Source organism: Lepidochelys olivacea, assembly GCF_965140295.1.
Source record: "Lepidochelys olivacea isolate rLepOli2 genome assembly, chromosome: 1".
NCBI classification, from domain to species: domain Eukaryota; kingdom Metazoa; phylum Chordata; order Testudines; family Cheloniidae; genus Lepidochelys; species Lepidochelys olivacea.
The window spans coordinates 253,262,657-253,284,793 of NC_140411.1; the positions used below are offsets into that span (position 1 = coordinate 253,262,657).

The 22,137-nt window shown below is 44.7% G+C and overlaps 1 protein-coding gene across 1 annotated transcript in view; it reads left to right on the top strand.

Moving 5' to 3' along the window:
• The window catches only part of STAB2 (stabilin 2), a 133,149-nt gene that overhangs the window by 87,783 nt on the left and 23,229 nt on the right, over positions 1 to 22,137 (top strand). Inside the window, exons 41-55 of the mRNA XM_084646216.1 lie at positions 2,906 to 2,982; positions 4,557 to 4,682; positions 6,241 to 6,314; positions 9,114 to 9,185; positions 11,739 to 11,858; positions 13,626 to 13,673; positions 14,921 to 15,004; positions 15,109 to 15,255; positions 15,679 to 15,819; positions 16,215 to 16,274; positions 16,863 to 17,039; positions 17,134 to 17,226; positions 18,695 to 18,841; positions 20,222 to 20,278; positions 21,410 to 21,533. Of these exons, the coding sequence (XP_084502342.1) occupies positions 2,906 to 2,982; positions 4,557 to 4,682; positions 6,241 to 6,314; positions 9,114 to 9,185; positions 11,739 to 11,858; positions 13,626 to 13,673; positions 14,921 to 15,004; positions 15,109 to 15,255; positions 15,679 to 15,819; positions 16,215 to 16,274; positions 16,863 to 17,039; positions 17,134 to 17,226; positions 18,695 to 18,841; positions 20,222 to 20,278; positions 21,410 to 21,533 (1,547 nt within the window). The remainder of the gene's footprint in view (positions 1 to 2,905; positions 2,983 to 4,556; positions 4,683 to 6,240; positions 6,315 to 9,113; positions 9,186 to 11,738; positions 11,859 to 13,625; positions 13,674 to 14,920; positions 15,005 to 15,108; positions 15,256 to 15,678; positions 15,820 to 16,214; positions 16,275 to 16,862; positions 17,040 to 17,133; positions 17,227 to 18,694; positions 18,842 to 20,221; positions 20,279 to 21,409; positions 21,534 to 22,137) is intronic.

The following is a 22,137-nucleotide window of genomic DNA, read 5'->3' on the forward strand; positions in this document are numbered from 1 at the left end:
AACTTTCTCTCCTCCTCCCCTGTCACAGATACACCTGCCCCAGTGACCCTCTCCTATCCCATCTCCTGATCTCCCTTGTGCCTACTCTCATCCTCTACTTTACTGTTCTGGCTCTCCTCTGGCTCTTTCCCATTACAGTACACACATGCTGTAGTCTATCCCATTTTAAAAAACAACAATAACAACCTTACTGTTGAACCCACGTGCCTCTCCAACTACTGCCTCATCACCCATCTCCCTGTCATCTCTAAGCTCTTTGAACATGCTGTTTACAATCGCTGTCTGGCGTTCCTGTCCAATTCATCCTAGACCCTCTCCAATCCAGCTTCCACCATTTGCATTCCACTGCAACCATTCTCACCAAAGTATCTAATGACCACGTCTTAGCCAAAGTTCAAAACAAGTACTCCATCCTCATCCTCCTTGACTTCTCAGCTGCCTTTAACACCATCAACCATGCTCTTTCTCTTGAAAGCTTGTCCTCCATTGGTTTCCATGACTGTTCTCTCCTAGTTCTCCTCCTACCTCTCTAATTGTTCCTTCAGTTTGTCCTTCAGAGGATCCTTCTCATTACTCCTCCAGCTTTCTGTGGTGCTTCCACAGGGCCCTATCCTTGCTCCCCTTTTCTTCTCCTCCTACACTTATCTTTGGGTAATCTCATCCATAAACACAAATTCAACTACCATCTCTGTGCTGATGACTCACAGGTCTTTCTGTTTACTCCAGCTCAGTCTCCTGTCCAAACTAAAATTCCAGCCTGTTTCTCTGGCCTTTCCTCGTGGCTGTCTAGCCATCAGCTCAAGTTAAACATGTTGCCTCACTCATATCCATTCAGAATGTTGCTGCAAAGATCATTTTGCTAGCCCGTCACTTTGACCATTGAATGGTCTCTCGTTGAATTCTTCCCCGGGCTTCCCCTTCTGTGTTGCATCAAACAATGTATTCACTATCAAGGTCCTTCACAGTCTACTCCTACTCTACCTATCTCTCATTTGCTTTCAAGATAGAATCATAGAGTTTAAAGCTAGCAGGGACCACCAGATCATCCCGTCTGATCTCCTGTACATCACAGGCCACCAACACCAGCCAGACACTAAACCCAACAACTGAAATTAAACCAAAGAGAACAGCAGAGACCAAGGTGCACCAGTGCCTGAGCCTCCACAATGGCGCAGAAATGATTAAGTGAGATGTACCCAGATAATCCTGGCAAGTGACCAGCACCCACATGCTGCAAGGGAAGTCAAAAGAAAACCCAAGGTCACTGTCAATCTGACCTGGTGGGAAAATTCCTTCCTGACCACACATATGGTGATCAGTTAGACCCTGAGCATATCAGCAAGAACCAGCCAGCCAAGCACCTGAGAGAAACAATGCTCCATCCACCTCACAGAACTGGCCCGCATAGGGTTGCCAACTTTCCAATTTTTTAAAAACTGGACACGACAAGCCCCCCCAACCCATCACTCGCTCCCCTCTCCCCTGGGACTCACCTGCCATCTGCAGAGCCAGGCCGGGAGGAGATGACATGGAGCCTGCCTGCTTGCCCAGTTGGGGCAAAACAGGGCGGGAAGGGTCAATCCCCAGAGCAAGGGGCCAGGGGCAATCGGGGCACAGCAGGGCAGGGGTCATCCCTGGAGTGAGGAGCCAGAGAGAGTTGGGGCCTGGGCCACCTGGCTGAAAAAGCGGTTTCCCACACCCTGCTCCGCCAAAGCTGATCATCCGTTCCTAAGCTTCTCTCCAGTCCATCAGCTGAGCTTCTCCTCTTCCCACACTCCCAACAGTGGAGACCAGTCACTGCGATAACTGGAGTTTTGGTATCCAGTCAGCAGTACTGACCGGACACTGCACAGGTCCCCTTTTGACCAGACCTTCCATTCAAAAACCTGACACCTGGCAATCCTAAGCCCTCCCTGTCCAATGTCCCATCTCCAGCCATGGCCCCCTTCAGAGGAAGGAGTCAAAAAACCCACCAAGAATACACTCCAGGGGGAATCCCCTTCTGACCCCTGTAGGTGGCTGGCTGAAACCCTGAAGCATGAGCTATAGGGTCTGTCTGCACGCAAATAAACACTCACAGCTGGCCTGTGTCAGCTGACTTGGGGTCTTGGGCTGCAGGGCTGTAAAATTGTGGTGTAGACATTCAGGTGTAGACATTCCAAACTCTGGGCCACTCGCCCATCGTGGGGTCCCAGAGCTCATGCTCCAGCCCGAGCTGGAACATCTACACCACAATTTGACAGCCCCATAGCCCACGTCTCACAAGCCCAAGTCAGCTGACTTGGGCCAGCTGCAAATGTTTTATTGCAGTGTAGACATACCCTTAGGAACATAAAATATAACCAGAAGTGAGCCCCAGAGCTGCTGAGCCCTCTTTCTATCATCACAAGCAACCCTGTCATACAACTGCACTCGATTGCATTGTTGACTCCCCACTTCAATTGGCCAATTGTGCAAGCCTCCATCACCCACCTGTGAACAACCTTTGTGCTTTCTTCCAGGCTGCCCCTCACACTCAGGAAAAGCTCGCCCAAAATATCTGCAAAATTCATTCTTTATCTTCCTTCAAAACCCTTCTTAAATCTCTCCTTTTTTGTGCTGCCTACAAAAAACAATGGTTAGACCACAGCTGTGCTGAGACCACTGCCTATCATGCTGACCAGTACTGTCTCACTGTTTCTTTGTACTCCCCTGTATCCATCTGTTGTCTCTTGTCTAATATTTAGATTGCAAGCTCCTTGGGGAAAGGCCGTTCTCTTGTTCTGCATTTGTACAGCGCCTAGCACAATGGGGCCCGAGGCACCATGGTATTACAAAAAATAATCATAATAAAGATACGGTAGAGCAGCGATGACAATACAGAGCATGCAATGAGTTCTAATCTAACCCCCTTTCTCCGTTCTAGCTGCCTCCTCAAGTCTGGGGGCACTGCATATTGCAAGTGTGCAGCTGGCTTTAAAGGGAATGGAACACACTGTACAGGCAAGTGGGCTTTGTTTTCTATCTGTTCAAAGAATAGCTTGAAGCACTTGGTGTTCACTGTGAAACAGAAGAGCTGCAGAGAGATGCATGTTGCCCCACAGGAAATGAAAAGAGGACTTGCTGCCAGTTTGTTCAAAATGAATGGACTGCAACAGGTGCAGATTCAAAAAAACAAAGGACTAGAAATCCCTTAGATACAGTATATTGTGTTAAGGGGAAAGAATGGGGAAGAGGGAACATATTGTGCACACCTGGAGCTGTGGTAGTTCTGGAGTAGGGAAACCAGGATTCGGTCTGTTCTTTTTTTCTGACCCAGTTTAATGAACATAGGCTGATTGGAGGTACAGTAGCACTTCTAGCTAGTCCTGTGGTTTTGTCCATTTTCTGAATTCTGAATTGATGTAAATTTGTGGTGATTAACTAAAACAGCTCTGTGGATAACCTAAGAAAGGGGCAATTGCCATTAATACCAGGTGTTCTTTTGAAAGCGTGGAAAATCCAGATTTATGAAACAGACTGTTTCCTTCTGTAGTGTGTGTAATTAATTCCTTAATCTTTATCTGATTAAAATAATGCCCTTTGGAACAATGGAGTATTTGTCTAACCATGTTGGATAGCACTGTCCTGACGCCAGATTCTAGCCCCTGCTTTGCAACACCCTAGCAGCACAAATCAGCCAGAAAACCAGTTTAATCTGTTACTGGGAAATTCCCCATATGTAGGGAGCAACTAGGGTGGCATAGAACCAGCCTAAGGTTCTATTCCACTTACTCTTGGGCCCTGGTGTAGGGACTTTCCTGAGAAAAAGGGGGTTATGGGCCAAATTGCCAGTCCACTGTGGTCTAGTTATTCTAGCTACTGGAACAGCTCATTGACGTCATGAGTAGCAGTGTGTAAATTAAAGCAGTTGTTACACTGCTCTAATTTGCACAGGGGACCAGATGATTCCCTACCCACCTTTGCACTACCCAGCACAGCTCAAAATCTGGGAGAACTGAGAAAAAGGCAAGAATTTCTATCTGAATAGCCAAAGTTCTGCAGAACCTAGAAGTATTGAGACCCTTATGTCCTCAAGCTCCAGCCAAGACACATTTAAGAGTCTAACAACTCCCAGGGCCAAAGTCCTTTAACACATGCAAGTGATGTGACTAGCACTCTCAGGCTCCCTTTCCTTTTCAGTGCCAGCGCAGGGTTTACATCCCATCACATGAGGTGTAAACTTTTCCAAACTAAGGAAAAGTTGGAAGGATCTGTATAATCCCATGAAACACGTGGAGGGCCCTCTCTTCACTATTCATCGTTAAGACTAGGCAGCATTGGACGATGGGAACTTATGGAGAACCAATCACAGCTGACTTCTTATTTTCCACATTAGAAATGCACTTTTCCCTTTTCCTATTGCAGTTTACAAGAAATACGTGTAAGATTCTAATTACATCTACGGACTCTTCAATCAGAGTTTGTCTAGGAAATATCACTAAATTCCTTTACCTTTGGAGAAATGACAGAGATTAGTTAATCTGCCAATACAAAATTAAGCATAATTATTTTATTTTTTGTTTCCCATTATACAGTTATTGACGCATGCGAGACCAGCAATGGTGGCTGTTCTGTCAAAGCAGAGTGTAGAAGAACTACTCCAGGAAACAGAGTATGTGTTTGTACAGCTGGATACACTGGAGATGGAATAGTCTGCCTTGGTAAGTGATCACTAGATCAGGACACTTGTCATAAGACAGGGAAGTGGTACAGTGATGTCTCCACAATGTACGTACTGTGTATGTCAATACTGCATGGTGTCCACTGTGTATGAGATGGATCCCCAAAGATATATTTCTCTACACACACACACACACACACACACACAAACACACACACTTCCTTACCTTGGGACAAACTATAAGACACTTTAAAAGGAAATTCAAAATTCAAGTATCTCCAGAACAAAACGAATCCTATGAAATCATAACAGTGAATTGCCCTTTGGATCCAAGAGTCCTAACATTCAGGTCACTGCTTGAAAGGAGTACTTTTGGCACCTTAGAGACTAACAAATTTATTTGAGCATAAGCTTTCGTGAGCTACAGCTCACTTCATCGGATGCATTCCTATGAAGTGAGCTGTAGCTCATGAAAGCTTATGCTCAAATAAATTGGTTAGTCTCTAAAGTGCCACAAGTCCTCCTTTTCTTTTTGCGAATACAGACTAACACGGCTGCTACTCTGAAACCTGCTTGAAAGGGCTGATGCAAAGCCCACTGAAGTCAAAGACTCCCACCGATTTCAATGGACGCTTTGGATCAGGCCTTAGGCCTTATACCCATCCAAGGAAAAAATAAAAGACTTGCACCTGGTCTACACTAGGAAATTAGGTCACTATAACTACATCGCTCAGGGGTGTGAAAAATCCACAATCCTGAGAGATGTAGTTAAACCGACCTAACACCTGCTGTAGACAGCGCTATGTCGACAGGAGAATTCTCCTGTCAACATAGCTACCACCTATCAGGGAGCTGGAGTCCTTCCGACACTGACGGGAGAACCCTCCCATCACCACAGGGAGTGTCTACACTGAAGCACTCCATCTTTTTACATGTAGACAAGGCTTTACTGTATTAAACTTCATTGTGAACCATTCTAAAAGCAATATTGTCTGCATGTTTCCAGCTCTTGCTGAGAAAGATGAAAGATACTTACAAGGAGGGCATTAGGTAGCAATGAGAATCAGTCTAAATGAATCACATTTGTCCATAGGTGCTGAGTTTCTAATCTGTGAGGGGGTGCTCCCCCCAGCTCCACCCAGGCCCCACCCCTATTCCACTCCTTCCCCCACCCTGCTTCTTCCCACCCCGACCCCGCCTCTTCCTGCCCTGCCTCTTCCCCACCCAGTTCTGCCCCCTCCCCCAAGCGCACTGTGCCCTCTCTTCTCCCCTCATCCTCCCCAGAGCCTCCTGCATGCCATGAAACAGCTGATCACGGCAGGCAGTAGGCACTGGACGGGGGAGGTGCTGATCGGCAGGGCCCGCCAGCAGGCAGGCGGCACTGGGGGGAGGGAGAGGCGTTGACAGTGGGGCTGCCGGTGGATGCTCAGCACCCACCATTTTTTTCCTGTGGGTGCTCCAGCCCCGAAGCACCCACGGAGTCGGCACCTATGCATTTGTCACAAGCCTGCATTCCTAGTACATGTTACTTTAGCTAATCAGTGAAGTGAGAATTTGTAAATCACTGAGTTTTCTCCAATTGTTTTTGTTTTATAAAGAAATCAACCCTTGCTTAGAGAACAACGGTGGATGTGATAGAAATGCGGAATGCACTCAGACTGGACCCAATGAGGTAAGTTATGTGTCATCACAGTTAAAAAGGCCGAGTGTGGTCACTCTGAGCTAGGGCTGGCTGAAAAATTTCCAACTGAACTTTTTTTCTCTGTTCTTTTCTTCTTTTTGGACAGAAAATTGGGTTTTCAACTAAACGACATTTGTGGGAAGTGTTTGCCTTCCTCACCATTTTTCAATTTTTCCTTAGAAACCAAAAACCTGAAAAATGTTGGCCAAAACCATTTTTTTGTTTTGTTTTTTGACCCTATTTTTTCATTTTTTCAAAGTTTTTAGCTGAAAACTTGGGGGGGGGGGCTGAAAATGAAATTCTTTTAATTTCTGTAAAAATTTTCTGCAGAAAAATCTCCACTTTCCAACCAGCTCTGCTCCCAGTGTATAACAGATTCATGCATAAGCAGATAAAAACAAGTGCTGTGTTAACTCTGCAATGAATGTGCAATAAGTTTTACACCAGCAATTACCACTGCTTTCACATGACTAGAAGTTTAGCTATAACTGAAGTATTTATTACTACCCTTCTACTTTCATACTTCACTGTTATCGCTATGGGTTGGACGGTAGTTCTACAATCCAGCCTGCATAGCTGTGCTTCCCTGGGAGCAGGGCAAGAAAAAGACAGTGACTGGAAATAACAATCTGGTTCCTGCTTCCCCTTAACTCCCCTCTTGGAGAAATCTGCATCCTTTGGCTGACACAGATTACTTCCCCTTTGCCTCAGCCAGGGGTGCAACCAGAATTTTCCTAAGGAGGGAGCCCAGAGTTCTCCCTCCCTGGCCTTTGCACCTAGATCCATGCTCTCCCCACTGCACCCAGCTCTACACACACTGTCCTCCTGCCATCCACTCCCAGCCCTGCGCTCTTCCCCTTACATTGCCCCACCCCGGCTCTGAGCTCTCCCCGCTGCATCCGGCTCAACACACAGTCCCTGCCTGCTGACCCACACTCAGCCCCCCACTTCCCTCCCCACATTGCCCTGCCCCCCAAATCCAAGCTCTCCCCCTGCACCCAGCCCTGTGGTCTCCCCACCCCGCACCTAACTCCAAGCTCTTCCCCAAAGAGCCAGCCAGACTGGAAAGCACCATTGCCACCAGACGCCAGACAATTCTGGGAGCTCCAGACCAGACCCCTATCCCCTTCTGTGTCTCCACTTCCACAGGAAGCACCAAAAGCCTGGATCCAACCCTCCCACCCTCATGGGGACTGGGAGTTCCCAGTGACCCCTGCTTCTCTCCTCCCCAGAGGATGAGGATGCCCAGTGCCCAGAAATGTCAGGAGAACTGCAAAGGTGGAGGTGGGGGACCAAGTAGCACACAGTGTTGCAGTACCACTCAGATCTGGCCTGCCTATCCCTCCACCAGGACAGACGGGTAGCTGGGCCAAATATCCAGCTCCGGTCAGGAGCCATGTGGACAGGCCCAGCCTCAGCTCTCATGTACGGGATGGCACGTTGGGTGAGGGGAGCATGGTGCCAAAGCTCTGCCCACCTGTACAGGAGGGGATGTAACCACCCAGCAGTGGCTGCCCTCTAACCTTCACAATCACTGGCAATGCTGGTAGCCTCCCCAAAGGGGCTCCTTACACTGCCTTTCTCCCCTGTACAGATGTGCAGGAAGGCTCACCACTGACCCCTAGGAAGTACTATTTTTTATTCATATAATTTCTACAAACTCCTGTAACTAGAGGGCTAACTACATGCCTGAATTGCTTGTCCTTCCCCAAAGAGCCTGGAGATTTATCAATGTATTTTAGAATGCAGATACACTGAATATCTTGTCATTACACTGCGATTGCTTGGTACTTTTGCTTTCTGATGCACCAGCTACCTCCAAAAGAATAACTGCAGAGTAATGCCAGCATCAGAATAGTGTAGTTAAATGGCCCTAGATTCTCAAATGACATGCATAAAGCGTGCAGTGTAGTTGTAGCCATGTCGGTCCCAAGATATGAGAGAGACAAGGTGGAGGAGGTAATATGTTTTCTTCGACCAACTCCTGTTGGTGAAAGAAACAAGCTTTCGAGCTACCCAGAGCTCTTCCTCAGGTCCTGAAGAAGACCTGAAGCAGAACTCTGAGTAGATCAAAAGCTTGTCTCTCTGACCAACAGGAGCTGGTCCAATAAAAGATACTACCTCCCCCACCTTGTCATGCTTGAAGTCTGACCTTTAAAGAGAAAATAAGTAATTTCCTTTAGCCGTGATAACCTTCCAGCTGTGTGATAATTGTGGGTATCAAAAAGCATAAGCCCAGGGTAACTACACTGAAACATGCACATGACGCTGCTGAGTAAGATGCTGGCAGTAGCGACACAAGGACACATTTGTTAAAGTACTTTTGTGGGAGTATTTCACCACCCCAAAAATGTCCCCACAAAAGTGTCCTGGTTCTTTATTCTGAAAACATGGTCACCTTCTTTAATGATTTAAATAATACAGCTAAAAGGATGGGGAGATGAGTTGTGTTTTCAGCTGGTATCTGAAATGAGCTACACTGTCAGAGGTGAGATAAAGAGAGGGTATTTCTGATGCCCTCAGTTGCAGAGGAGAAGCGAGAAAGGATCATGGAGCTATGACACCTTGCATCAGCTGAGGATCTGCCCTAAAGAGATGATGCGCTTGTAGCGTGAAAAATGGTAAATTACAGAATGGATGTTAAGATAAAATGGGATTTTGAGTTCTTTTCTCTCCTCATTTTACCATGCAGATCAGTATAGCCAATAAAAATAAATAAAATCAAAAGGTACTACACAGCCAAGTTCCATATGTTTCTGTGTTAATATGGATCCTTTCTTCCCCTGGTAGGCCGTGTGTAATTGTTTGAAAGGATATTCAGGAGATGGTAAAACATGCACATACATCAATCTGTGTTTATCGGTGAGTATCATTTTACAGGAAACTATATTCTCATCATAAATTTTTTTTTATATAATACCAATATGCTTTTAGTTTGGTCTGCATGCAAGACTAGCTTAGAAATGTGTAGAATAGCCCATCTGGACCTGATTCAGGAAAGCATGTAAGCATATGCTTAAGATATAGCTAACAGCACTTAACCATGTGCTAAACTTTAAGCTTATGCTTAGATGTTTTACTGAATTGGCCCCAAATATGGAACAGTCTAGTTTTTAGGCTGTGCTCAAGATTTTTAAAAAAAAAAACTTAAATCAAATCCTGGGGGAGATACTGTTTTTTTGTGGTTAAAGGCAAGGAGTAATTTTCATTATTTCTGAACAGATTTTTCAGTGTTGCTGGAATTAGTTAAAATTTAAAAATCCATTCTATAAATTACTCACAGTTTCTGAAGTACCTACAAACTTCTAAGGTTTTAGAAGTGAATGTAGTTTCTAAGAAAGACCAAATAAAATAGCCAAATTCCAATGATAACGTGAAAATTCTTCTCTGATGCCAGTCTCATTGATCATTCCAAGATGACAAATCAAATCTCACAACTCCATTCCTGTCAGCTCATCTGCTCCCAGGATAATGTATTATGGGCCAGATTCTCCAGTCTGCTAAGTGGCCTGAAAATGGCACAATGTGGCCGTAAAGTAGCGAGACGGCAGGTAGAGAATTCCCCCTATGCAGTGGAACTCTTCACTGGTGTTAACTCTGGTGCATCCCTCAAGTGTAAGAGGGAGAAGAGGGCATGTTGAGAGTGTTCTGGGAGCAGGGTGGAAGGGGGACAGGGAGATGAGAGGGGCATGGTAGAGCAGAGCTCCACTATGCTTGATCCTCCACTGGTGTAAGTTTCCTCAGGTAATTTAGGACTCTCCCTGTGCATGTGTCATCAGGGAACCACAACCCTGTGCTCACATGGTTTGGAGAACCAAACCTTCTGTCTTTGGAACTACTCATTATGTGCAGAGAGTTGGCACAAGCTCTAGGCACCAGTTGGCTCCCATGTGACTCCTAACCTTGGTGCTGGCCCTCTGCACAAGGTTGAATTTTACTCAACGGGCCCAATCCCATACTTCTGACACAGGCAAAACTCCCGTTCACACTGAGACCAAATATGGAGTGTAGGATCAAGCCCTCTGATGCATACAAGCACTTGCTCATTGGTCTCAGATGAAAAGCCCTCAACATTCAAAAGCTGCCTCCCTGTGATCACAGGCTAAGGATGGCTGATGCATTTCACTGTCCTGTGCACATTGATCTTTCATCTCCAGAGAATGGTGACAAGTAGTCATCATCCCTTGACCTGGCAATAGTCTGTCACTGGATTCTTTTCCAAAGATTGCCCAGATGGAATAGCGAACAAATGTAAATTAAAAGTCAGGGGAGGGAATGTTGTTCAGATTTATGAGCTACCGCATATGGTTTTGTGTGAGCTTCATTCTGACAGCTTCTCTTCCACTTCACTGGCTGCAATGCTATTAAAAGAATGTTTTTACAGAAGGTTGCCTTTTGTCAACATTGTGCAGCATGCTAATCTGACTGTAATATAGCCAAGTGCTCCATGGCAAAGCTACACAGAGAGCTCTGAATAAACTCAGTTCCCTGTCCAACAATCCAGCTAGATCTACCCAAATAAACAGCACACAAAACCAAACCTCACTACATAGGGTGAGAACTATGGTAGGGCCCATCCCGACTAGACCCCTGGTGGTAGTTCAAGAAGGACCCCCCCCAATACCACTGAGAGTGGGAGGTCAGACAAAGTGGAAGTGGGCTCCCATGTGCCTGGCATCAGAGTTTTAGAAATGAGCGTGTGAAAAGAAAATGAGCTACATTTCTCATTTGGCAGCATTCCCTGATTTGTTGTGAAGAGATGTTTTCCCTTGTCCACAAGTAAACCGGTTTTCAGTCTGAAGATCTGATTATCAAGTAGGCACCAATTCTGAATTGGCTCAGTGGGTGTAACAAGGGCTGGGAACAGCCAGATCTCCCCTCTGGGGAATTCCCCTGACAAAGAGAGCTCCCAAGAGATGGAAAGCCAGATTAAGAGACCTATGGGAGACGGGAATGAGTTGGAGGAAGGACACATGTGGCAGTTCTGTGCTCCAGCTATTCTGGGCTACCAGACACATAAGGAGTAAACTAGAGCAGCCTCTGCAACCCAGAATCCCAGAGCCACTTTTGGCTCCCTTCCCTCTCAGGATGTACCTCCTAAGAAGTGCAGCTCAGAATCATAGCCCAGGAGTCCATGATGAGGCCTGCATGGAAATCTTTTGGGTAGCAGTATACAATAGCCAGTTACATCACTCCGAACTGAGGAGCTAGCAAGCGGGTGTTAAAGAAACTGGCAGTGTGCTTTGCTTTAGGTGTCAATAACTATCTTTACATTAATCTTGAATGCTTTTTTACTATTCATAAGAAAGAGACTATTTCCCTCTGTTGGAAGTTTGAGCAAATGAGCTGAAATTATTTTGTAAACACAAATACGCCAACTAATTTGATTTTGTCTGATGTTCCTAATCTTACAAGAATAACGGTGGCTGCAGTGAATCTGCAATCTGCAATGACACTGAGCTGACAGAGAGGACCTGCACCTGCAAACCTGATTATGTTGGGGATGGATTTAAATGCCGAGGCAACATCTACCAGGTAAAACATTATGTGTGTTCACTGTTATTGAATATTTTTCAGAGAGTTATGTAAAACAGTGGCGACTCTTAAAACCATACCAGTTTTGCATAGATAAATAGGTACAGCTACCCAAGTATTTCCTAGGTATGTCCTGCAGTAGCTATAGGGAATACTGCAAATGCTGAAGTAAATTTATGTGTTTATCTAACGGAGAAGTGGCACCTTTTAAAGAGCAATAGTGCTGCACATCAGATAGCTTGTTAAGAAGCAGTGGCATAAGCATGGGACTAGGGTTGAGGAACTTATGAGTTCTAGTCTCTCTTTTGCCAATGAATTTCAGTATAAATCATATAGGACTAAATTTTCCAAAGTGCCCACTAATTTTGGATACTTGGGCTTTGGGTGTCCAATCTGAGACACATAGGATGGCTTTGTTTTCAGAAATGCTGAGCACCTACTACTCCAAGTGAAGTGACCAGGAGCTTCAGGTTCTTGGTGCTTCTGAAAGGGCCAGATTCCACTTGGCCCTTCATGGATGAACAGTGGAAGGGGAAAGAGGCGCAAGGAGCCTTCTGCTCCTTCATACAGTCCATATGAAGGCCAGGCAGAATGGCAGAACCTGCACCCCGGAGAGTGCACAGCTGGCTCTTTCGCTTCTTGCACAAATGATAGAAGGGCCAGAACTGAAAGGGAGGAAAGGGTTTCCTCTGATAGCCAGAAAGACCTCAGAGTTTATATCCTATTAACTCTTCAGCCCCTAGCCCAGGGGGGTTTATTATTACCCTGATTACCTGATTATTACCCTTTAAACAAGGATTGTCCTGAAGATGTCCATCCCTTACTTTTTATTACTGAAGAATTATGTCCTGAAGAATAATTCCCTCCCTTACTTTTTATTACTTCTCCAAAGACATGGAGGAATGGTTATGTCTCCTCTTAGTTGTCGGTTCTCTAGGTTATGTGTTCATTTCTCTTAACCTCTCCTTCATATGTCATACTTCCTAAAACTTTTTGCAGTTTTGCTTGCCTTTTGGGTTTTCCCCAGTTTAACGAAGTTCTGTTGCATAAAGCCCAGAACCACATGCAGAATTTTTCATGTGGTCGCTTCAATACCATATAGAAATTTATCTCCCTAGTCCCATAAGTGTTACCTCTGGACAAGATTTTCAAAAAAGACTAGTGTGTTTGAGGGCCCAACCTGAGACACCTTAAAGGGACCAGATTTTCAGAGAGTGTTCTGACCTGCCTTCTGAAAATCAGACCTCTCTGAAATGTCTCAGGTGAGGTTCCCAGAATCACTAGTCACTTTTATAAAGTTTGGTTTCTGTATATAACTTTCAATATACCATGTACTTTGTGCAGCAGCCGCAAAATGCATGTTCCGTGACAAGCTGTAATCTTCAATATTGACAATCAAGGCCTGGTTTTGTCTCTCTGGGTCTCTATAATAAGACTAGAACTATAATATGAGGAAATGGAGTGACCTGACACCTAGCTGGCACTGCAAGGAACGTGGATGCTGCTATTCTTCGATTCTGACAACTGCTTTCTGATAGACTGGCAAGATAACACATACCACAAGCCAGATAAGAGCTACAGTGAGAGGTCAGCTGACAAGCTGTACCAATGCAGGCGATTACTGTATCATCTAGACCAAAAAGTTCCCTTTCTAGTACCAGGCATGTTCCTTCCGTGAGGGCGGCATTCATTAATATTCTTCAGACACAATTCTGAATTCTAAATTCACACAATTCAATATAAAAGTGCTTTTACTCTTGGTTGCAGGAGCTTCTTAAGGATTCCAATACTACTCATTTTTATTTCCATCTCAAGGTAAGAAAATTCTTGAACGTTTTTTGTGTCACAACATCTCTAGCCCTAATCTCACAAGGTAATCAGGACTGGAGATGGTCAACTATTACTTATGTTGGAGACCCACAGGAAACCTAGAGTGTTGCATGTAATAGTGCTCGTTATTCAATAAGTGGCACTTTCCCCTCTGAGTCAGTACTGCTACAATGGCTTTGAGGCTGGAGGGACTATGCACCAGTGCCCTTTAGATCAGACCCAAAACTGAAGCCCTTCCCATCCACAGACAGAGATCCCATGGCACATTTCTCCAAATTCTGATGTGGGTAACTACATTCGGTTGATCTAGTTCCCGTTGCATTTGACCTGGTATTTTTCACCGCCTCTCTAAAATGTGGCGGTGTGTTGCTGTGTGTTTCTAAACAGCTGCTCTGTGCCTCCCGCAGTTCTAACCACATTTCAGAGGACGGTGATTCCTTTGTGTAGGCATATGTAGCGGGGCAGTGTGGAACAATGGGTAGGGCAGGAAACCTGAGTTCTAGTCCCAGTTCTGCTCTGTGTCCTTGGAAAAGTTTCTGTGTCTTTGTTTCTCCTCCACCCTTTAGATTGTAAGTGTTTCTGTACAGGGATTCTCTCTTGCTATATGTTTGTCCAACACCTACAGCAATGGGCTGTAGGTTTCCAACCATAAGATTGTACATAAGCATATGGAGATATATATAGATATATGTGTGTGTGAATATGAAAACACTTTGGGTTCCTTCAAGATGAAAGGTTTTAACCACTCTCCCTGCAAAGCTTGTAACCTTTCTGCTTCCATATTAATCGCTACTGAGCACAGCTTTCTCTCTTACTTTCAAGCACTACTTGTCCATTGTTATAAAGGAAGGCAGCACATGAGAGACAGAAGGAGAGCTCTGTGCCCTTAAGTAGCAGCAGAGGAAGCTGGGGGAGAGTATGGTGAGGCAAATTTTGCAGAGAGACCTCTTTAAATCCTGTAAGACTGAAGGAGTTTGGAGGGCATCTTCCTCATAGCAACAGAGTGTTTCCCTCACTCTTACATTACTTGTGGTGGGATGGGAGAAGGGAATGCAATGTGAGGCAGATGGCAGCAAGGAACAGAGCTGTGGGCAGCCACAGAGGTCAGTCTAGAGGCCTTGCCTACAGTAAGGGGCCTGGTTCCCTGTATGGGATCCAGTCTAATTCTGCCCAGTGTATGAAACTATGTGCATTAATGAATGATCTTTGCTTTGTTCTTTTAAACTTTCCAGGCCCTTGCTCTCAAAGATATTGCAGGTTCTGGTCCTTTCACTGTGTTTGCACCCAATACAGAAGCATTTAACAGTGAACCAAAAGTAAGTAAGAAAAAGGCAATGAACTTTGGGTGAGTCAGCTGGGAGCTTTTGGATTTGTATGTTATTCTGTCCTTGCCTTTGAACTCCTCCAATTCCTGCCCTAGATTAAAGACTGGATTGTCAATGGAGTGATGCCCCAGATCCTTAGGTACCATATGGTGGGCTGTGCCGGACTTCTCTATAATGACCTGACAACAATTACTAATGTAACCTCACTCCAGGGGGACCCCATCCAGGTCACTTTCTCACAGGTAACAAGATAGCCAAGGTAAAATTGTTAGAATAATAAACTGACCATTTTCATTTGTCATTTTTAAAATCAGAATGTTCCTGTTCCTCCTAAAAATAATAAATAGTATTTAAAATAAGAATTGTCTGTTGCTGATTGCTTTCACAACTGCCACCCTCTCTATTTGCCCCGCTAAGGGTGCAGACTTGCAGTCCTTGCTCATGTGAGTAATTTTTACTCACATGAGTAGCACCATTGATTTTCGTAGGACTACTTGTGTGACTGAGGGTTGCAGGATCAAGCCCTAAATTACTAAAACTGGAGCCCTATTTATTGCAAGTCTATTGCAAGCAGTGAGTTGGCCTCTCATGGTAAAGAGTTTTCATCTCAGCATTTCCCTCCTGCACATTTCCATAGAGAACACTTTTTTTGTTTACCTTTTCAGAATTCTGTGTACCTGAATACCAAGGCTAAGATTATATTCAGCGATACTGTCAGCACAAATGGTGTGATACACCTCATAGATAAAATCCTACTTCCACAACACATGCAGGAATTCCCTAAGGGGCAATCGGGGACTGAGCGGGTACGTACCTCATTCCTGTAGCATTCTGCTACAGTCTAATCTGGAATGTTTCTTGCCAATTACCATTTGGCATAGTAGTTACAACCAAAGCACTGGCATTATAAAGCCCCTATACTGAATGATTAGCATAGTTTTACAGTGTTGTATATTTAAAATTCTTTAGAATCATTCCTACATTAAATTTATATTAAAGATGTTCTGCTTTGTAAAGACCTTTAAGGTGGCTTTGATTTCACAGTAAGGTCAAATTAATCGACGACGTTACTGGTCATATGCTAGTGGTAAATAAGTAGATGTACAAGATCAAACATGCCAAATACCTTCTTACTAAATCTATATCCAATTTATTTCCCAGACAAGACAAGTAAGCCCATTTAATATTCTTATCTTTCTAGGAAAGCCTTAAAATGGTTGCAGCCAAACAAGGATACATCATGTTCAGCAACTTGCTAGAGGTAAGAGAATCCAGGAGGCAATGACCATTTGGCACAGTTTTGTGAAATTGGCACACAGCCTGAGTGATGGGCCTGTGTACAGTGTGGAATGGGGCACAGGCTCCCTCCCCACAAGCTATGGAGGAGCCCCTGCAATCAGTTCTCTCACCTTCCACATGGGAGAATGGCAGACAGGTCTGAGCACTCATGGGTCCATAAGATCCATCCCCTCCCTGCTCTTTAATCCATCTTGTGTGCTAAAACTTTTTGGCCCGGATTTGTAAAAATGGGCTCCTAAGCTCAGAGATAGGCACGTAAATAAGTGGCCTGATCCCTAATAAGAGTTGCTGGGTGGTCAGCACTTTTGAAAATCAGCTTCAGAATAGACTTAGAAACCTAAATGTAGACACCCACTTTTCAAAATCTTTGCTTTGTGCCCAGGAAGGCAAAAATACAGGCCATTTACTAGGAAGGCTATGATCTATTCAGCATCCTCGCTGCTGGGCCAATTCACTCCTAGCTACAGTACATGTTTCTCAGAGTTTATCCTTTACAGTGGGTGTAATTTTACAGTAAGAAAAAAAATCACTCATTTTTTCTATGTTGCAGAATGCCGGTTTGATGAGTGTAATCAATGATCCTCTTCATAAACCAGTCACCTTGTTCTGGCCTACTGATGAAGCTCTCAGAGCTCTGCCTAAGGAACAGCAGGATTTCCTGTTTAAAAAATCTAACAAGGACAAACTGGTGCAATATCTGAGATTCCATGTCATCAGAGATGCTAAGGTGCTTTCAAACAATTCCTGATTTGTTTAGAAGAAGCATTGCTAAAACTGTTCTCCAACACCAAATCTTCCCACTCTGTGTATTTCTTTCACAGATTTTAGCCTGTGAGCTCCCCAGCTCCAATTCTCTGAAGACCCTTCAAGGTTCTGATCTCAGTGTAAAATGTGGGGATAACAACAACTCTATTGTAAGTGGTTAACATACGAGCACATTGGGAATCCTCATGGAATGTACTATTTAATAACATAGGCCTTGATACTACATTGGGAACCAATAGTGCAAATCCCTCTATGCCTATGCAGAGCCTCCCGAAGGTATTAACAACCCTGGAATTAATGGTGCTCCACATATGCATAGTGGTCCACATTAGCATATCCCCGTGCAAGAGTAGAGGCTTAGAAAACAGATCCACAGGTTTGTGATTTGCCTTACAGGTACAGTGACTTATTGAAGAATAATTTTCTTTATCATAAGGGAGTAGTCTCTCTAAATAACTGGCTGGCACATACCTCAAAAGAGAAATACCACCATGCCTCAGGCCCAGATCCTCAAATGTAGCTGAGTTCAATGGGAGTTAGGTGCCTAAATACCTTTGAGGATGTAGGCCTTAGCAGGTAACACATCAAAATATAAAATGAGCTCACACAAAGTGAAGTTGACTCTGGGAGAAGAGCCCTAAGTGTACGATGTACAGTATGGGCTACATTTTAGCACTAAGGACTTGCAAATTATTATTGCCTAGATCAGTGGTTCCCAAACTAGTTCCACCGCTTGTGCAGGGAAAGCCCTTGGCAGGATGGGACGGTTTGTTTACCTGCCGCGTCTGCAGGTTTGGCTAATCGCAGCTCCCAGTGGCCGCGGTTCGCCGCTCCAGGCCAATGGGGACTGCGGGAAGTGGTGTGGGCCAAGGGATGTACTGGCCACCTCTTCCAGCAGCTCCCCTTGGCCTCGAGCGGCGAACTGCGGCCCCTGGGAGCGGCGAACTGCGGCCCCTGGGAGCGGCGAACTGCGGCCCCTGGGAGCGGCGAACTGCGGCCCCTGGGAGCGGCGAACCGCGGCCACTGGGAGCCACGATCAGCCGAACCTGCGGACGCGGCAGGTAAACAGACCAGCCCGGCCCACCAGGGGCTTTCCCTGAACAAGCAGCAGAACAAGTCTGGGAACCACTGGCCTAGATACAAACCTGTACAAAATCTGTTGTGCAAACTGCATGGTTTGTGTGTGTGAGCACCTGTTTGCACTCAGGTGCACTGACTTTGCAGGTAGGTGTTTCTGAACATTTGGCCTTATGTGAATATACACTGAATAAGGAGACACCGTGACTGTTATGAAGGAGCACACTGCATACTCTTGTGGGGGAGGGGATTCATGGGTGATGGCATCTGCCTACCATTCCCTCTGGCACCATGGGGGGCATGGCAAACTGGGTCACCCCCACCTTAGAGACAGGGGTTTGCATGCGTAAGCCCAGTGGGAAATGCTGTTATCCCATCTGGAAATGATATGCAATTTTACTTTGTAAGAGAGAGAACTGACTTCAAAGGAAGATTTATATTCTTACTAATTCCTGAACAGGAACTGCACATGGACTGAACCAAGCATCCAGTGAAGCAGACTCCTTATTTTGTGCGATTGTCTTCTTGCCTCTCTCTCAGGGTGACCTCTTTCTGAATGACAGGAGGTGTAGGATAGTGCAGCGGTACCTGGAGTTTGATGGTGGCATCGCTTACGGGATTGACTGCATGTTAATGGACCCCACCCTTGGCGGGCGATGTGACAATTTTATCACTGCAGATTTCTCGGTCAGTCAGTCCTTCAGTTCAGTTCTGTGACCCTTGGGGAAATGTGAAATGTAGGCCAAATCCTGGCCGCACTGAAGTCAATGGCAAACCTCCCATTGATTCCAATGCAGTCAGGATTTGGCTGCAGGTCTGAAACTGTTTAAATGCTACTTTGGGTTTGTCTGGTGGGAAGCCTAGGGTGGATCTTGACTAACTAAAATAAAGTATCAGGGGGCAGCCGTGTTAATCTGTATCCACAAAAACAACAAGGAGTCCAGTGGCACCTTAAAGACTAACAGATTTATTTGGGCATAAGCTTTCATGGGTAAAAAACCCACTTCTTCAGAAAGGTGAGGTATGGTGCCTAAAAGATACACTAAGGTCCACCTGCAACTACGGTAAGGAAAAGGGCAACGTTAGGCTGGGATTAGCTAAAACATGTTAGCTAACCCTGACCTAATTTCAGCCACTTCTCCTAGTCTAGACAAACCCTTTATGGACAAATATGACTATGAACAGAGTGCAAAAATTAATTCTCTTTGAAGCCTTTTGAATAATGCATGTTGAGAGAGCCAAATAAAGTTACCACCTCTAAGAGGATGATGCTATTACTGGCTAATGCTGTCTGCCTTCGCAGAAACATGTAAAAGTCTATTATAATACATCTACATGTGTATTATCATAACACAAAGGGGATTTTTTTCCTGACCCTAGATGGTGATCCCTATAAGCAGGAGGATTGTTAGTGCTTATTTTTAGCTTAACTGGTATGTCTGTGGATGCTTCTGCTCTTTGTATAAATATCTATATCTAGAAACTCTCATACTCACAAGGTGCTCATTTACTATGTTGATGAGGGCCATATCAGTTTCTAAAGAGAAATACAATATGGCCAAAAAACCACTAGTGGTTTTGAGTCCTCAGCTTGAGTCACCTTAAAGGGGCTTGCTTAGGGTGGGTCCCAGCACTTTATGAAATCAGGTGTCTTAAAGCATCTCAAATTGGACATCCAAATCGGAGACACCCCAAATCCATCGTCACTTTTGCCAGTGTAGGCCTATGTACAAATAGATAAATACATCTCCCCCTCTTACCTATTTAGCTTAATAGCAAATTTGCACTTCCAGAACTATTCTACTGTGAAATTTCATTTCTCTTTCATTTCGTTAAATTGACTTAATGTACCTGTTTTGTTGTCATTTTCCTTTACTTTTTCCCCTCTGTTATCCCTTTTGGAAAGCTCCTATAACTTATACAAGTAATGAAATTGGATGTTTTTAAAAGTAGTCTTCTCTGGTCATTAATTTTAACTGCCTATGTAAAAGTAGACACTTTTCTGGTGCTTTCAAACAGCTTTTTGTTGTTCTTATTTTTAAATATGTTTTTCCCTTTCTACAACAGGGAGATTGTGTTGGCTGTTACAATAACCCTAAATGCCCTACAGCGACTAAACCAAAGGTAATAGTAGCTTTTTAAGGCAGTCTAATCGACAGGCTTCTGTGCACTGCACAATAATAAACTAAAATAACACACACTTTCAAAGAACAGTAGAGCTGTGAGCAATGAAATCACTTGTTTAAATGGAACAATAAAATCCCAGTCCTCCTGGAGTCAGTAGTGGGTTACAGATCTGATACACAGTGAATGCTTCCATTGGCTTCTGTGGGTTCTGGATTAGGCCCTGTCACATCAGCCTTTCCCCATTAAGAATTCTGATCAAATCCTATTAGGTCAGAAGTGACAGAGAGTTTGGTGGTCTCACCCTCGCACATGCTGCACGCCAAAAATTCACTTGGTGCTTCTGTTCATGTGGCAGGTTGTGTTATAGTGAGCAGAGTGGACCTACAAGCTAGAGGAGAGTGGCAGGGTCAAAGTGCATGGTCAGCATTTTGTCTGGCATTAGCTACTGTAGGAACCTTAAACATTTACCAGCACTAAATTTATCTACAGACATTTTAATAATTAAAAAGAAAGTTTAGACTGGCATACTCTTTGTTCTCAAGTTTGCCTGTTTCTATCTACCGAATCTTCAATGAGAGCTCCAGAAAACTGGCTTGAATATTTATCCTAGTCTGAACATTACAGGCCAGATCCTCAGTTGGTGTAAATAGCCCTAATGCAATTGATTTCATTGGAGCTGGGCCAGCATACACCAGCTGAGGTTCTGGACCATGGGGCCCTTCTCTTCTAGATGACTGGTTCAAATCCAGTCTAAGGCAGTAGTGACCAAAAGTTACCACCATCTGATGGCTCATGTGAAATGAATGAGGCGGTGCCAACTCTCTTCTGATGTGTCCTCCCCCTTTATTGCTACCTGTTGGCTGTCCTAGAAGAAAGGCCATAGATTAAATGGGCAGGAAGCCTGAACTACCTCTTTCCTCAGAGTTAGCCTCATCACATCAGGGCTGAAGCATAGTGAGGGAAGCTTGCACCACTACTGCCCATGCTTTGCTTTTTCTGTAGGTGGATCACTTTGATCTCCAGGGCTGTCAATTTGATCAGCTCTGCATTAAAAAAACACACTGAGTTAAAAATAAATACACAGAACATTCAATCACCTTTGTTTTTATCCCCCTGTGTAATGTTTAGGGAGGGATTCAGAAGTGTACATACCAATTCTATGGCAGGAGCCTAGATGGCTGTCGCCAGGATTGTTCGATGGTCGTCTGGATTGCAAAGTGCTGTCAAAGCTACTATGGGCGAGACTGCCAAGGTAGGATTGCTCTGATTAACTTTTGAGATCATAGAATCATAGAATATCAGGGTTGGAAGGGACCTCAGGAGGTCATCTAGTCCAACCCCCTGCTCAAAGCAGGACCAATTCCCAATTTTTGCCCCAAATCCCTAAATGGCCCCCTCAAGGATTGAACTCACAACCCTGGGTTTAGCAGGCCAGTGCTCAAACCACTGAGCTATCCCTCCCCCCAAATCTCTCTGGGAATAGCTGCCTGACACCACAAGGTGACAAAGCAATTCATGATTGGAGATTTTTAAGAGCAGGTTAGACAAACACCTGTCAGGGATGGGCTAGATAATACTTAGTCCTGCCATGCGTGCAGGGGACTGGACTAGATGACCTCTCGAGGAGGTCCCTTCCAGTCCTGCGATTCTATAATTATATTTAATTGTTTAAAAGGAATATTGAATAAAGTCCTGCAATCATGACTATGCATGAGTCATGACAGGCTTCATGGTCTAGTGTACTGAGTATACTAGTGTGCTGACTAAGAAACAGGAGCTGCTGAGATGTAATCTCAGCTCTGTCAGAGATTTGCTCTATGACCAGGGATAACCTCTCTCTGTCTATGTTCCCTCTT